This window comes from Talpa occidentalis, unplaced genomic scaffold (assembly GCF_014898055.3).
Source record: "Talpa occidentalis isolate TD23 unplaced genomic scaffold, MPIMG_talOcc4v2.1 talOcc4.3, whole genome shotgun sequence".
Classification (NCBI taxonomy): domain Eukaryota; kingdom Metazoa; phylum Chordata; class Mammalia; order Eulipotyphla; family Talpidae; genus Talpa; species Talpa occidentalis.
The window spans coordinates 113,499,121-113,517,002 of NW_023603184.1; the positions used below are offsets into that span (position 1 = coordinate 113,499,121).

General features: G+C 34.7%; 1 protein-coding gene and 1 long non-coding RNA gene across 4 annotated transcripts in view; one reads left to right on the forward strand and one right to left on the reverse strand.

Moving 5' to 3' along the window:
- FAM171B (family with sequence similarity 171 member B) overlaps positions 1-6,447 on the forward strand; it is a 57,742-nt gene extending 51,295 nt beyond the window's left edge. Inside the window, exons 7-8 of the mRNA XM_037523679.2 lie at positions 1,530-1,653; positions 1,890-6,447. Coding sequence (XP_037379576.1) covers positions 1,530-1,653; positions 1,890-3,228 — 1,463 coding nt within the window. The 3' untranslated portion in view covers positions 3,229-6,447. The remainder of the gene's footprint in view (positions 1-1,529; positions 1,654-1,889) is intronic.
- The window catches only part of LOC119256013 (uncharacterized), a 34,558-nt gene extending 16,676 nt beyond the window's left edge, over positions 1-17,882 (reverse strand). The window contains exon 1 of one of the 3 annotated variants that reach the window (XR_005127606.2): positions 17,530-17,882. This is a non-coding gene — a long non-coding RNA (uncharacterized LOC119256013). The other 2 variants (XR_005127604.2, XR_005127605.2) reach the window with 2 other exon arrangements.

Here is a 17,882-nt window from a genome sequence, read left to right on the forward strand (position 1 = left end):
AACATGAGTTTTATCGGTATCCAGTGGAGTGGATTGTTTGCATTTTTCTATTGTAGAAATATATTCATACATTAAGAGAAGTGGAATTTCACCCAGTTATGCTCAAACTTTACTTTGTTGCAGATCTGATTATGAATCTAGAGATTCTGTTCAACTTGACAGCCTCAATCTGTTTTCTCATCACCCTGAATACTTATTAGAATCTAGTTGATACATATATAAGTCTCCTGGTCAGTAATTTTGAACACAATGAAGTCTTAGTATTTTTGAAACAGATCATTCAAGATTAGTTGCCCAATAGCATTCATTTTGTGTGGAATCCTAGGGCATTTTTGGGCAGTAAAACCTATCACAACAACACACACACACTTGTAAAGGATGACAGTGAGTCGACTATACCTGTGCTGGGCATGCTTTTTGGGATCCAGTTACATTAGTGTCTTCTTATGTTAGGGTCCAGGCTGAAGAAGTTTCAATTTTTAATCCTTCAAATCCTAGAATTTTTTGTTTCTTTCTAGTGCTTTTATCCCTGTATACTTTTAAGTCAAATGCAGCTAGTAACATTCAACACCCTACCAATATTCTATCTCAAAACCTCTGTACAAATTTCAAATTTGAACTTTTTCCCACCAAATATTTTGCTACTCCGTAACTCTACTCGCCATTTTTACTGCCCCCTAAAATAATTTTCTCACTACCTGAAACCAGTGTTACAAATTTTAGGTGGTGGTTGTAGCAGCATTGTGTCAATTTCTGTATCAGTAAGCTATTACTGTAGTAACAAACCAACCTGCTATCATAGCAACAAAAAGAGCAAACACCTATTTGCTATTTACATTACTGTTGGGCTTGGCAAGTCAAAATTCAGTTCAACGATTTTTCTTATTCCATAATTTAGACTGGAGGAGTAGCAACTCTCAGAGATATACTATTTACATATCAGGAGGTCTCAGCAAGAGGGCAGTGCCATATCATGCATCTCATTTAGGCGCTCACATTTCACTGGGCAGGGCAAGCCAGTTAATTGGGTAGGTAAATGCCTCCATTAAAAAAGGGAGGTTCTGGGCCTCTCTGGTGGCACAAGGGGTTAAGACGCAACCTATGAAGCTATCCGCAGCTACTGCAGCATGAGTTCGATCCTGGCCAGCCAGGGAGCAGCAACCCACATCACGCAGCAGACCTCTCCTGGCTTGCTCGCTGCTCCCCTCAGCAGTGTAATTTGGTCAATCTGCCTGTTCTGCTCCCCACTCTGTCTCTGGTGAATCCTCTGGCCTGTACCCCCCAGCTCTTGTATGCATAAATAAATCTTTTTTTTAAAAAAAGGAGGTTCCATATTCCCTGTCCCACCTAATAAGTGTGTGTGGGGGTCCTGTCATCTGCCCACTAACAAGCTCACAAGACCTGATATGGGAGGAGAACAAACAAGAGAGTGAGTGTGTGTGTGTGTGTTTATGTTTGGTCTGCCTCACTCATGGTATGAACATTGAGAATTTGATCTAAAATAATTTCTGTTTATATGAACCATTTAGGTTCAGGTATAATTGGAGATTCAAAGGACATAACTGCCTACCACACAGTGTTTCTCACAGCCATACTAGGAGGAACAACAGTCATTGTCATTGGATTTTTTACTGTACTACTTTGTTACTGCAGGTAAGAATATAATGCTTGTGTATAAACACAGAATACTACATATTACGGAATCATGTCAGTAGTTTTGTGTAGTACAAAGTTTAATTACAGAAATCAGTTCACCTTTAAAATATGTAAATTCAAATAATGATAGATATGTTCTAACAGTAACATTGTATGGGATGGTTTTTAAAAAATGAACCCTCTTGATCATAAGCTTTAATCTTTTCTTTCTTTTGGCTTCTCTTTTACTTAAGGGATAAGTGTGGTACTCCACAGAAAAGAGAAAGGAATATCACCAAACTTGAGGTTCTCAAAAGAGATCAAACAACTTCAACAACACACATAAATCACATTAGTTCAGTCAAAGTTGCATTAAAAGCTGAAGAAAAGTCACAGTTATTCAATGCCAAAAGCTCCTCATACAGCCCTCAAAAAAAGGAACCATCAAAGGCAGAAGCAGAAGAAAGAGTTTCCATGGTAAAAACTCGGGACAATTTCAAAATCTACAATGAAGATGTTTCGTTTCTGTCAGTCAATCAAAATAATTACTCAAGAAACGCAACCCAGTCTTTGGAGTCCAATGGAGGGGCCAAACATATTAGCAATACTCTATCTTCATCTCTAGGTGATGCCCAAGAGGAAAAGAGGTACCTCACAGGTAATGAAGAGATCTATGGGCGTTCCCACATTCCTGAACAACTTATGCATATCTACAGCCAGCCCATTGCCATCCTTCAAACATCTGACCTGTTTCCTACTCCAGAGCAGTTACATACTGCTAAGTCAGCTACTTTGCCAAGAAAGGGACAGTTAGTCTATGGTCAGTTGATGGAAACAGTAAACAGAGACACCTTCACACAGACATTGCCCAAAATGCCAATGCATTCTCATACACAGCCCCCTGATGCCAGGGAAGAAAATATCCCACTTGAAGGTCAACAAAGCTTGCCATCCCAAACTACTGCAGATTGGAGCCGGTATTCAAACAGTTTACTAGAATCTGTCTCTGTTCCTGGAACACTAAATGAAGCTGTTGTCATGACCCCCTTTTCATCAGAGCTTCAAGGAATTTCTGAGCAGACCCTTCTAGAACTGTCCAAAGGAAAGCCCTCCCCTCATCCCAGAGCCTGGTTTGTGTCTCTTGATGGGAAACCAGTTGCACAAGTGAGGCATTCCTTCATAGACCTGAAAAGGGGCAAGAGAACCCAGAGTAATGACACTAGTCTAGATTCTGGGGTCGACATGAATGAGCATCACTCTAGCAGGAAACTCGAGAGGGAGAAAACTTTCATCAAAAGTATGCATCAGCCGAAGATCCTTTACTTGGAAGATTTAGACCTGAGCAGCAGTGAGAGTGGAACCACCGTATGCTCTCCTGAGGACCCAGCCTTAAGGCACATCCTTGATGGAGGGAGTGGAGCTATTTTGGAGCACCCTGGGGAAGAGTCCCCAGGAAGAAAAAGCACTATTGAAGATTTTGAAGCCAATATATCCCCCACTAAGAAAAGGAGCAGACCACCACTAGCCAAAAGAGACAGCAAGACTAACATCTGGAAGAAGCGAGAGGAACGCCCACTGATTCCCATAAATTAACTTTAAGTGTGGTTGTTGCTGCTGTGTTGTGCTGTTTATTCTTGCTTCTTGTAAATTGCAGTATGAACTTCCAAAGAAGTTGAGACTGAGCAAATCTCATGGTCCCTGGACATGTCTCGAGCAGAGTAAATAGTAAAATGGTAGTTCAGTAATGAGAGACAAGGCTATAAGAAAAGCTTTTTTTCTGGCCTATTTTCATTATTTTTAGATGATGAATTTGAAGTATCCAAGAGTTCAAAATGTTATGTAGCTCCAAGCCGTTAGTTATCTGAAAATGTTGCTCAGCCAGCCAATTTACCCCTGATTCTTTTGAGAACAGTGAAGTGTATTGCTAAAGTTGCTTCCAAAAATGTTGCCTCTCTTTTGACAAATACCCCTGTAAAACATCTAGAAATGAAACTGTTCTTCAGGCATTATACTCTTGTGATTTAAATGTTATGTTCTTCCCAGCCAGACTTGAAAATAACTTGGTAACTGTTTTGTACTGATGTTTTTAGAGTTCAAAAGCCAAACAAGTTTTTTTCTTTTTGCAATAAACAGTATATGTACCTGTATATTCCCAAATTAAACCCCATGCTCTTAGGGAAATGTCAGTTGTTTCTGCATGTAACCTCACAGAATAAATAAGGTATTAATTTGTTACTTAGAAATCTCAGGAGTGAATGTTCTGATACTGAATTTTTATGTATTCTCTACATAAAAGTACAGTCAATGAAAAAATTTTTTTTAAAAGAACCCACATCTTGAGCTTCAAACTCACTAATAAATATTGGCTAAAATCAGTTTTAAGACATTTCGTCTATCAAAAAAAATCAACTACTAAAAATCAATTTTAACTTGATTTAAATATAAATGAACTCAACTAAAAGTTTCTAGTGTACACCCCAAAACTAAAATATATGATGATAAAGAAAAGAGACATTTAAGTTTTTTTCTAAATGTCAAGAGCAGAAAAGAAATGCTATTTCACTGGGATTCAATAATATCCAGAAGCAATTTTTTTCTGTTGACATTCTTAGAAGATGTTTAAGGGAAATTTCAGTTTTAAAGGAAAAGTAAGTTTTTTCTTAAATCATTTATAGCCTTTGTAACCTTCTGCCTCCCCCCACCCCCAGATTAGGAAGTAATATATCCACATTCTCTTTCTAATCTCACAATTTGTGTCTTGAGCTCTGAATTATCACTCATATGTCCTAAAAATAAATGTTCTTAATTAAAATCCATCCATTTTTTCTTAAAAATTTCATGAAGGCAAATGTCTGAAGTAGCTTCCACTTTCCTTTAAGGGAAAAATGAAGTTAACCTGCTTTATTTCTCATCCCCTATTATTCAACATGGGAGCAACATAGAGATCCAAGTCATGTAAAACCAAAATTAGCCACATTAGCTTTAGTCAAATTATAGGAGGTAATGAAACAACAGTTCTAGTCCCAAGATAGTAGACTTCAGCCAGTTTTTCCCTGTAAACACTTCTGAAACATCTAACCCATCAGTTAACACTCCTACCTTTCTATATTAACCCAAAGAACTTAATCTAGGGCAAAATTTTGCTATTTTACTCCAATCCACACAAGAAGAGAAATGTTTGGGGTAATACATAAATCTACTGTTTTGGGGGGTAGTATTAAGCCCAAAATTAGAGACTGCTTTTTGGACTTTACAGAAAGATGAATTAAAATTGGCATAAATGAAAGTGAGTTGGAAAAGGTTAAGGAGTCAGTACTCTGCTGAAGTGCCTTTGATACAGACTTGCTTTATTAGAAGGACATGATAACATCTTTCTTAAATGTGTGTTTTCTTTCTGTAAAATTAAACAGATGTGCAGTTTTTATTAAATTATTAAAATATACAGACCTAGTGTTTCACGTTGGAACAATGAATTTTGCATGCAAGTAGCATTTATCTTTTGTGGTTTAATTCTTTTTAAAATCTAGTTTATACTGATACATTGTTTATGTTGGAATGAAGTTAGAAACTATATAGTAAAATACTGAACTTCAATATTAAGTGTCTATTTTTCCCACCTTTAAATAAAAATGTTTCATCTCTCTGATTGGTAATTTGGTAATGGAATTCATGCATTGTTGGTAGTGGACCACCTTGGTGTGCCACATATTCATTCTTGTGTAAAGGAAATGAGAAGATGTATCCCCAGGGCTTTTCTAGAAAAATTTTGATTTCAGATAAAACCTTATTTTTTTATACACTGCACATTCTGTTCACAATTGGGAAGTATAGGCAGTTTATCTTTTCTAAACAAAAATGTGTAACTCTCATTTGTGAGTGGTTCACAAAATTCCTGTTAAAAAACCTGAAGCCATCTACTTTTTCTTATCCCAAGCAAAAATAAACCTACACACATTCAAAACTTTCTTAAATTTTTTAAAATTGAAAACCAACACAGTTTTTTGCAAATGTAAACCTAGAGAATTTTGGTCACAAGTTGTTAACATTTGTGGATCCTTTGTATATACTTTGGATATCTTGAAAGCAAAATTATCCCTCAATTAACTGATGGATTCATTTACTAAAGCACAGTTATATGTATTTTTGAATACATATTATGATCTTGAGACTTTATAAAATTCATTTTTATGACATTTATGCAGTTGTATAGGGATTATGCCCTTTTATAATAAACAGTATACCACGAAGGTCACAAATGTTGAGGAATAAAAGCACTTCTTTGCTTTGGCAATCATTTCAGATCACTTTCTGTGTTTGAATCCTCTGGTATTAATACATATTATAGAACTTTAGGGATCAGTGGCTCAAATAGTGTCCCTCAAAATTTTCTAGAAAGGTGAAACAAAGTTACATTCAATTATAGGATGAGTTACTCCTTTCCCCGTTACTAGGATTGTGAAGTTTTGACTATTAATTTCCATCTCAGACCTAGAGTTAACATTTTGCCCTCTTGTTTCCAAGTGTTTCTATCTTTTGTATTCTTCCATCAGAGGAATTTCACATTTCCGTGTATTGCCATTACCATTACTATATTTACTGCTGAAAACTGTAACAATTTGGAAAATTTGTAAAATGTTAAATATAAACCATTAAAGATAATAAAACATCTCTAAAGCTGTATTTGCTGCATTGCTTAATTTGGAATAAACTATAAAAGAGTGATTACATCTAGCAAATATTCAACTATTATTTTCCCTGCTTACACTGACTATAATAAAACCTTTTGAAGACTGTTTAATGAACTTGATTTCTTTGTATTTCATGTTCTCTAAAGTACACATTTTTACCATTAAAGGTATAGACAAATTATTTTTCATTGGATAATGAAAAGATGTGTAGATAATTTAGAAGAACAACATAAATTGCAATGTCCAAAATACCTATATGAGAAAAATGGGAGCTATCCCCTCCTCCACTTAAAAATTTGAATATTAAATGATACAAAGGCTATTTATATTCCAGATTGTTACCCTTCAAGAGTGCTTCTACTAAGTTAGCTGAACATATTTAAGTGCAGACAGTTTGTATTTGGGGGTTTTTGAATATCAAAATCACTACCCCAGCTGCCATGGTTTTAGATATTTTATATAATATGTAAATATAGAGTACTAGAAATACCACTGGCCACGTCTAGTTGGAATTGGAATATGAATTTACTCACAAAGCAGAGATTATTATCCCTATCACTGGTATTGAAACACACTTCTATTTGGTTCCCTGCTGAGTACAATTAGGCAGTGGCTCCCTTTGATTCAGGTCCTGGTCTCCATCTAGCAGAGTCTAGTGTCTTGATAGAAATGGTGCAAACTCTAGAGAAGTCATGCAGACCCAGACCCACATGCAACTAGTGGCAGTGAAAAATAGACTATAAATCATCAGAAACACCTGCTGCTCATCCCAGCCTCATTTTGGAGGGAAATCAAAACTAGAAGACTTAAATGTAAGAAACTACAGGAGAGGTAGTTGGAGTTAGGAGATAGTCTGGTCAGTTTACCAAGAATAATTCACTTATTAATACTTGATAATTGTGACAGCCAATCAGGGAAACTTTCCTTGAGTTACATGCTAGAAAATATTAAAATAGTGAATACCATAGTAGTGATTCATCTTTTGGCCTTTTAATTGGTACATTTATCATAATACATCGTGAAACAATAAGCATTAAATCATTACAGTGTTAGTATTTGGGAAGTATGCCCTGTTGTCTTAGATTTGTTTGCTTCATCAAATTAAATATGTCCTTGACTTGTGTTCTTTCTCTTCTTTTTATTTGGTGCCTTTATTTTGTGATTGTGGATTTCTATTTACTAAGTTAATGAATTTTTTCTTTATAAAAAATAGTGCCAAAAATCGTTTAGCCAAAAATTATCTAGAAATCAGTTTTGCCTGGTAATGTTAAATGTCAAAAAGTCAAAAGCTTGAAAAACATTTTCATTAAATACATATGGAAAGTTTCTTAGGGGAAAGTCATAACTATTTTTTTCTAAAATAGCTAATCTTAGAGATCAGTTTAAAATTATCTATGTGGTTTGTCAAAACATTGCAATAACACTTTTCTCCACTTTGTTATAGTAGATGAAGATCTTGCAGTTTCTGTTAGGAAAGTTCACATGTTGAAAAACATTTTTTTTTCCCTTACAGTGACAAACCTTTCTTAGTTGAACTCTATTTCATGGTTTTTAAAACTACATGCTATGGTTGTAAAAAAAATATTCTACCGTCCTCTAGGGACACCCCAATTTCCCATATGATTTGGTCATTTTTTTCTTCAGGTTGACTAGAAGTTTCATAATTTATATGTTGACTGGTTCTAATCCTTGTAGGCCTTATTAAAACACCAGACAAACTGCCGACAGTGTGATTCAAAACAAACCATGTAATTACATTCCCAGGAGTCTCTGGGCTTATTACACTTGGACAATTTAGTTGAAAACATTCCCTAAATATGATATTAAAAAGCATAATTGTTGCCATTAAGCCATGAGGAATAGATACATCAAAATAATTTTAACTTTATATACCCCCATATATCACTCTGAAAATAGATTTCTAGGTTTTAAATACACTTTTTAAAGCAAATTTATTAAACTTAAACTTATTACTATATCTAACATTCTATAATAGTGTTGTTTTGAAACCATGATTTCTCATTTTATAACTTCTAAAAGATCTGTTTATTAATTGTAGAAATGTGTAATTATTGATATACTTTTATAGATATCTCATTTTTTTCATTTACTGTTTATTACTGAGTGTTTGGTAACTGGGTGACTAGGGGAAGGCATGAGAGTAGATCTGTCATTTTCTGCTAGCTATTCCGGTTTATAAGGACCAGCGGAAGATGTAGGCATTCTCCTGTGCACCTTTGACTCAATCTTGGATTAGGTATTAGGTAATGGGAGATGTTAGATCTGATGAAGGCAATGAAGATTTGGGGAATTCCAGGCAGTTTGAAACTGCAGGTGAAGGTGGGATGTAGGGTGAAAAAAATATTTTCACTGGTGTCATTAATTAGATAATATATAATATAGAAAATAATACAAATATATAAAAATAGCCATTTTATAAATAAACTGATATATATGCATTCAAGTTGACAGAAAAAGATAGTAAATTCAGTGTCTCCTTTAAATTTCATAAATATGATTCTCCCACTTTACATCTCAAGTTGGGTATAAATTCAATTTTTGCCAATAAAAATTTAAATGCAGGGTAATCATTTTATGTTAATTTATTCCCTCAGTAAATTTGATTTTTTCTATATTGTATTTTCACAGTGTAGATATTCAATAAATTTTTTATAATAAATTTTATTTTTATATTCCCCATACAATTGCAACCCCCCATTCTGACCCCAATCCCTCCCCTCCCGCCCCCACCCCCAAAAAGTGTCTCTGGTTCATAGTTTTTTGTTGATTTTGATTTTCACTTTCTTATAGTTATTCATTTTCCTGGTCCCTTATTTAAGTTTTCTAGATTCCTGCTATGAGTGAGACCATCCGGTATTTTTCTTTTTCTTTTTGGCTTATTTCACTGAGCATGATCCCTTCCAGTGCCATCCATGTTGCTGCAAATTGCATGTGTTTATCTTTTTTGAATGCTGAGTAATATTCCATGGTATATATGTACCACATCTTCTTGATCCAGTCATCTATTTTTGGGCATTTGGGCTGTTTCCAAAGCTTAGCTATTGTAAACAGTGCTGCTATAAACATAGGTGTGCAGGTGCTCTTTGGAAGTGATATTCAATAAATTTTTTACAAATAGGAGCAAAATCCAGTATGATTTCAAATTATGGCTCCTGTAAACTGCAATTTCCTCATATGCTTTAAGGATATGAGTGACAGTGCTCACAATAGAAATAATACATCCTTACACGGCTGATAAGAGACTTAAACAAGGTGGTATAGAAAAAAGCATAGGTAGACCAGGCAAATTCTATTGTTCTATGCTACTATCACTGATTAATTTCAAATTAAATTACAAGGGGTAACTCATGAGTCAAACTTATCAACCAATGGTATTATTTCCAATAAAAACTGATTTTTATCACTGCAAACTAACCCCTATATCACTGATAGTCAATATATCAAAGTGTAGCCCCCAAATGCCAGAGTTTTCATTACAAACCCCATTTGCTATGCTTTTTCATGAGGACCACTAATTACCAGGGAAAGAAGAGACCACTACAGATATTGGGGAACGTCACAAGATTAGGATAGTTCTGCTTAACTGCTCTCATAAAGCACTTGCCTACCATAATTCATATTAACTCATAATTCAATAACAGCTCAGTCCTTTAAAATGATTTAGGAATAATCATTAAATACCAATGAAGGAGAGGGTTTTTATAGGCCTACTATCTAGTAATTTATGAATCAAAGGAAAATTGGTTATTTTGAAACATCCCCTACCTTAGTTTTTCCTAAAATTTTGTGAATCTAAACTTATATAATTTTGAAGTTATTATATAATTTCCTTCAGAAAATAATTGTTTCAAGAAATGTTTTGTTCTCATCACTGATATTTTGAATACGTCAACCTTAATATCTGGAGCCCTATTTTAAATGTTGTCAGGTTAGAGAATACTACATACACAGAACAGCAAGCTATAAAACCCACAAAGTCTTGCTTTCTTCACTGTTTCCTTCTCCAGGGAAATGGAGGGGGGCGGATTATCTGAGGTCATAGAGGGCAGTGGTGCTCAGAGAAGAGTAGTGGACATGGTTTTCCCCATGAAGAAACCTTGTCTGTCCAATTTTTCTGTTGTTTTGTTTTCAAATAAACCTCGTCTATGAACTTACTACCAATTACCTTTTTGAAGTTGCAAATATATTCTAAAACTTACAGGAAGATGGACCAAAACACTGAGTAGGGTCTTTCCTGTTGTCCTGAAGAGTTAAGTCCACAGAACAACAAAAGCACACATTTTAAACAATAGAACCCACCGTTGTCAGGCCAAACATTTCTGAAGTTTTCTGAGAGTTGTTCTTTGAGCAGAACTTTTACTAACTCTTCTATCCTCCACCCTTCACCTCACAATGGGAGAGGATGAGGAACACAGGAAGAGAATGTTTATGAGGAGAGTATGTTTATGAATGGATCTATCCCCTCACTTTATCTCCTGTAGTGAAAGAAACACTTTGCTGGTGGCAGTCTCCCAGAAGCATGGGTGGGGAGAACAAGAGAATCACTGGTGAAGTTTGCAATAAGGAGACACAGACCTCTCTTTCCATGACTCAATTACCAGCATATGCTAGTGCAAGTGGGAGAAAAACCACTGGGGGGAATCATAGTGATGCCACCAAGACTGGTTCAAATTTAGCACACATATCTAAGGACTGCCTATGATCTGCTCCTGATAGCAGGGAACCATGTGGGTATACTACACTGTGCTTTTTCTCTAACCTTCTCCAAGTCTCCACTATCTAGGAGTTTGTGCACACATCTGGCTCCCCAGGAATGGGCCCCTGGATGGCCTGGCTCTGATAGACAAAGAACATCCATATGACAACAGTAAACAAAGAACAGATTAGTGGTTACCAGAGGTGGGGGGAAGTGAACAAAATGGGTGAAAGTGGTTAATAGGTGCAAATAACTACTTATAAGTCATGGGGATAATACATATTATGATGACTAAATAATTCTGCATTATACATTTAAAGCTTGCTAATAGAGAAGATCTTAAAAATCTTTGGAACTATGTGTGGTGATAGATGTTAACTAGACTTACTGTGGTGTCATTTAAAATTCAATAAAAATTTTAAAAGCCCAAGGAAATACAGATCATGATACCAGACTAGTTAGCTAAGGTTTTCATGCTATGTCTTGAAGACTTCTCCAAGGCTTCTCCATCCAGGTTTCTTAGATGGTGATAGTTTTAAGAAATCATTCCCCAGACCCTCAACCTTCACAAATGTACTCTTAATATCGGTATGATTGAATACTTGTTAGTTTTCTGCTTCTCCTTTTCTAATCCCTTTTCATTTTACAAGATATTACCATATAAAGGGATAATTTGAGACTTGCTGACTATTTGAATGGATTCTAAAAACGATGTTTCTATGTTCTTGTAACTGCCAAACGTTTGTGAAAATTACAAGTGTGTTACACGTGTTGGTAAAATCTATAAAAAGGTTCTCAACTCCAAATTCAGATAAAAATTACTATTTGTAAGCATGAATAAGCGAATTACTTTTTTGTTTACCTTAGAATACCTGGTGCAGTACACTACATAAGGTTTATAAATACTGAGTAGATTTCCTTACCCCATTTATTGAACAAATGAAAAATATTTAAACCTTGAAATATTCTGTAATATTTTAAGTGAGGTCAAAAGCACATTATCATTTGTCACTATAAAAATGGAAAATCTTGGCTTCAATGTTTTAAATGAATTACATCTAATATCTATAATAAAAATATAATTACATATGCTTTTTAATGCATTTCTTAATGTAATGTTAGATTTAAATTATTACTTTAGCAAGGGCATGATGAATTAAAGTCTTCAGTGTGAATAATTGATTTTTACCTGTAATTAATACTTTCTAATTTGTTTCAACTTTATTATCTCAATTGTAACTTCAAATTAAATTCCAATGGCAGTTTTTATAAAAATAGAATACTGAAATTTGTTTGATACATGAATGCTTAAATCAGCCTTGAGAAAGAAAAGCAAACCTGAAGACATTGCATTTCCTTTTTCCAAAGTTAGGGTTATCAAAACAGTATGTGTTCATATAAAAATAGACACGTAGGTCAGTGGAACAGAGATCCCAGAAATAAACCTGTGGAAAAATTGTCAATTTTTGACAAAGGGGATACATGCAGTAGTCCCCCTTATCTATGGGGAATATACATCAAGACCCCACTGGATGCCTGAACCAAGGTAGTATATATAGGATCTGGTATAGGTTTTTTTGTATAAGTATATACCTATGCTAAGTCAATTTATAAATTAAGCACAGTAGGAGATTAACAACTAATAAAATAGAAGAATTATTATAACATTCCATAATAAAAGTTATGTGAATGCGCTCATTTTTATTGTACACAATATTTCAGACTGTGGGTAAATGAAATAGTGGAAATCACAACTGCAGATAAGGAACTACTGTATACAGCAGCAAAAGCATTATCTCCTCAGTATACTGCTCAGCTATAAAAAAATAAACTCTTGCCTTTTGCAACAACATGGATGGAGCTGGAGAGGATAATACTACGTGAAATAAGTCAGAAGGAGAAAGAAATACTAGATGGTGTCACTTACATGTGGACTATAGAGAAAGAAGTCAAAGGGTAAAAAAAAAACCAAACCAATAACAAGCCCTAGAAAGCTGATGTAGAATTGAGGCTACCGGAGGGGGAGGTGGGAGAGCAGAGTGTGGAGGGGACACAATGGGCTATGATGGAGGACTATGGCTGCACTGATTGTAGGTGTGGTGTGGTAACACATACCTGAAGGGTGTGATACTATATCTCTAAATCATATACAGCATTGTAAGCCAATGCTGCCTCAATAATAAGAAATAAGTATGTATATACAATGAATAAATGGTGTTGATAAACTGAATAGCCACATGCAAAAGAATTGAACTGTTGTCACACACCATACACAAAAATCAGCTCCATATGGACCAAAGACTAGAGTGTAAGACTTGAAACTGCAAAACTAGAAGAAAACATATGGATGAACTACCTGACATCAGTCTTGGCAACTCGTTTTTGGATCTGACACCAAAAGCAGACAACAAAAGCAAAAACAAGACTACATCAAACCAAAAATCAAAACCAATCATCAACAAAGTGAAAAGACAACCTATTGAATGATAGAAAATACTTGCAAATCATATGTAGGATCAGGGGTTAATATCCCAAATGTATCACAACCACAATGACTGTTGTGTTATAATGGCAATCATCAAGAAGAGGCAAGTGTTGGTGAGTATGTGGAAAACCCTTCATAAGGGCTTCCTGTGCACCAATGGTGGGATTCAAAATTGGTGCAGCCACTAGGGCTCAAGAGTAACATGTCATGGTGAATACTGTAAATAATACTGTTTTATATCACTGAAATTTATTGAGAGAATGTAAATACTGTGTGTATATAAATAACACTATATGGGATGATTCTTTTCACAATGTTTATGTATATCAAATCACCACAGTGTACATTTTAAATGTGTATAAAATATAATCTTATTTGTAAATTATATCTCAATAAAGCCAGAAAAAATTAGAAAGTTCATCTTTAGTGCGTTGTGTGAATTACTAGAAATTGTAAAGCTAAATTCACATATGTTACATTAAAGATAGATTCTTTCAGCCCTTTTTTTTCCTAGACAACATTCTTTTCCATTAAATCATGCAATACTCTGGTTAAAGTCTAGAAGAACTCTATGGCTTCTAGGAAACCAGGTGTGATTTTTAAATCATCATTAAAAATTATGAATTCTCTTGGAAAGCTAAAGAACATATGTAGATATTATGCATTTCAGATTTAATTTTAAAACACTTTAAATATCAGACAGAATACTAATTATACAGAGGAAATGTGGGATAATATATTTTAAACCTGTCAAAATAGTCAATAGAAAGTTAAAAACAATACATTGTTTTATATTTTTAGTGCACAATTTCTTAGCAGTTCCCAATCTATAATAAGCAGGAATTATCTATAATAATCTAGTATAATCAGGAACTGTCTTTATTTTTTTAAAAAGCTTTCTTATAACAAAAGAATACAAATTAGTGCTGGTGCTGTTTTCCAAATCCATGTCACACTTATAATAGTTGCATTATTTAAAAAATAACTATTAATATATAATCAGCACTAAAAAAGTTGCTGAAATAATCAGGATAAAAGTATTTTATTATTTTCCTTCAAAATAACTGCATGTATGAAATTTTGTGTTTGAAAACCAACATTAGACTCTTATTCTATTTCCCTCTTTGGTAATAAGCATTTAGAACTTTAGCACTTTTAAATAACTATATAAAAAGATATTAAACACACTGCTATTTATATTTTAAATAATCAGTGATATGGATGTGTGAAACTGAATAATTACTAATTTTAATGGTTTGATGAAGTGTAAAAGTAATTTTATTATTTCTCGCCTACATGTGTTTTTATTCAAATTATAAATGAATGGTGGTATCTTTTAATGACAAAATTTTATTACTTTTTATTTTCTTGAGGTAATATGGGTTTATAATACTATATATTGGAAGAGAGGTATTATAGTCATTATACCTTATCTAATTCAGGTATCACTGAAATTTTCTCTAAGCACACTTGTAGTCCATTATTATTTTTGAAACAAAAGCAACTACTTAAAATATTTAAATTTTCTTCATCACCTTGCTATGTTATACAATAAGAATAATACAGTAGCATCTAACTACTATATTAAAATTGCATCTGAGGCACAATCTGATCTTTAATGTAACATCTCCCAGTCCTGTGTTGTCAGAATGTCAAATATTTGAACAAGCACGCATCTTGGATGTGTGTTTCAATTATGAAACAGATGGCCACCAAACAGTACAATTTATTTCCCAACGGAACAAAATTTCATTCAATGCTTTCCAGTGATTTAAATCTCTGTGCAATGCCAAATTGTCCTTTATAAGAATTGATGTTGCTATTTATAGCTTGAAAAATGCTTCCTCCACCATAGAGAGATCACTCACCCAATGACATTTTAACTTTAAAAAATCATCTTCAAAGAACACATTAAAGGTAGAACTTGTTTCACAGTAGTCATTACTTAGAAAAAAGCATTCCCATCAGTTTTTAATCTTCTAATTGCTTTTGGAAATGTTCCTACAAAAATTACCTCTGAATATTTCAGTAGATGGCTTCTTTAAATAAAATATTTATTACCATATGTACAAGCAAAACACATTCTATATGTAATTAATCATACTAATATTTATGAAGGTATTATAATATTATGAAGGTATGAGTTTAAAACAGAATAATATACTATTACTTCAATTAAAAGGAGAGAAAAAAACAATCATCATACTAGGAGTAAGAAAATATGAAATTTTTTTCCCCTTCTAATTTTGACTCCTCACCTTGAGTGAGACATTAAAACCCTTTTCACTTCATTTTCCTCATTAAAAAAAAAAAATCCTCTCAAAAGTCTTCAGTTCTGATTAAAGCAAAGGGAAATTAAGAGACCACAGAAGGTTTGAATGAAATGTTGGCCTCCTGTCTCCTTCATGTTTTCTCGCTGGTACCTTCTCTTGGCCACCTTCACCAAATTCTCACCATACCTGGAACCTCACGAACCTGCCCCACCTCTTAAATCTCTTCTTCAGGTACTACCTTGTCTGATCCACTTCCCATTTTTTTTTTTTTTTACCTTCCCTGCCTAAGAAATCCTATCTTTATTTTCCAACTCATTTGCTCATTTATTCTATTTTATGAGCCAGATTTTCCCTGTATTTTCTTTTAGTTTAGATTTTGAGTTTCTCATCATTTTTTCCCATGTTCTCCTTTCTCTCAAACTTTCTTGTGCATTTTCCTGTAAGTGCAACTGCTGACCAAAACAGCAACCCTAAGTTTCTCTATGGTTGCACATGGATGACTCCATGCAGTTAAGAATCATCAAACTCAGTGGAAAAGTGGGAGCAAATTCCAGATTGAATTGGGCTGAAGAGAGAATGGTAGGTGAGAACACAAACAGGGGTTACACATATTCAAGAAGGACAATTATGAATGAAAGGAGAGAGATAAATAACTGGAAGGGGATGTTTGATATCAGTTTACAGCCAACAAACTTAAAATGACCTTAAAATTTCCTGAATTTCTATGTTTCACTAGTCAGTCCATTTTCCATTTCTTTAAAGAAAATCAAATTCTTATTTCTTTCCAATGACCTCAAACCTCTATTGTTTCTCACTCTGCTGACCTAGACTGCTACTACACCACCTCCTGCCAGTCAACATTCAACCTTACATAAATCTACAGTCCCTCTCTATCCTCTTTCCTTCTTTCATAGCTACTACAGCTCTATATTCTATTATGGACTATCCTGCCACCTGTGCTCTTGCTCCTTCCCAGGATTGTTGCCTTATTAGTTATCACCCACAACAGCTGTACCTTCAGTGATATTTAAATAAATAAAAAATCCATGAAACAAACATCACCTTCCAGTTATTTATCTTGCTCCTTTCATTCATAATTGTCCTCCTTGAATATGTGTAACCCCTGTTTGTGTTCTCTCTTCAGCCCAATATGGAATTTGCTCCCACTTTTCCACTGAAACTCCTAGCAAAGGTCACTTATGACTTCCCAACTGTTAAGGCAAACTTGCATTTTTTTCTCTTAACTTTACTTCACCAGTCCTTAATAGTTGACTACATTTTCTTTGAGTTTCTCATCATTTCATAACACCACAGATTTCATCCTCCCCCCCAAACATGGCAACCTGTCTTCATAATTCAACACTTCAACAAATATTAAAGAGCAATCACATGTCAATCATTGTATGCTGAGCATATGGGAATAAACAAGAAAACAAGGTCCTTGCCTCCAAATTACCTTACATTTTAAGGGTGGGTTAAGTAATTTCATACAGTATTCAAAAGCATTAAGATAGGTGAACTATTGTTAAATTCTAAATGAGAATATTTCTCTCTTAGCCTCCATTTTCAGTATCCTCTGAGTTTTAAATGTTGGAGCTCTTCAGAGCTATGTCTTCACTCCTTGGTTGATATTTAGCTATCATATAGCTTCCATCTACATGCCTATGACCGCTAAAAGATTTATATTTCACCTTAAACATCTGAGTTATAAACATATATTTAAACACTTACCTCAAGGATACTGGAGGCTCCATTCTGTTGTGGCTAGATGTAACGGCAGGAAGGGACGGAGCAGGTTCTCAATGATTCGACCAGACGGGTGAAGGAGGAGTCCAGGAGCCCTCAGTGGCTTTTGCAGGCTTCTACTGGGATTTACCAGGTACACTGCTGGCAGGGGTGCTTTCTGGGCTCTCCCGCCTTCTCTGGTGGTCTTTGCCTTTCTTTCCGCCTCTCCTTCGCTCACATTCTCTCTGCTTCTCTACTCTACTGGCCTCCCCGAGACACCACCCTTATAAGCCCAGTCTCTCAGCACAGGTGTATCCACTTAGGCAGGCCCACACCCTACTCCAGGTGCCCGCCATCAG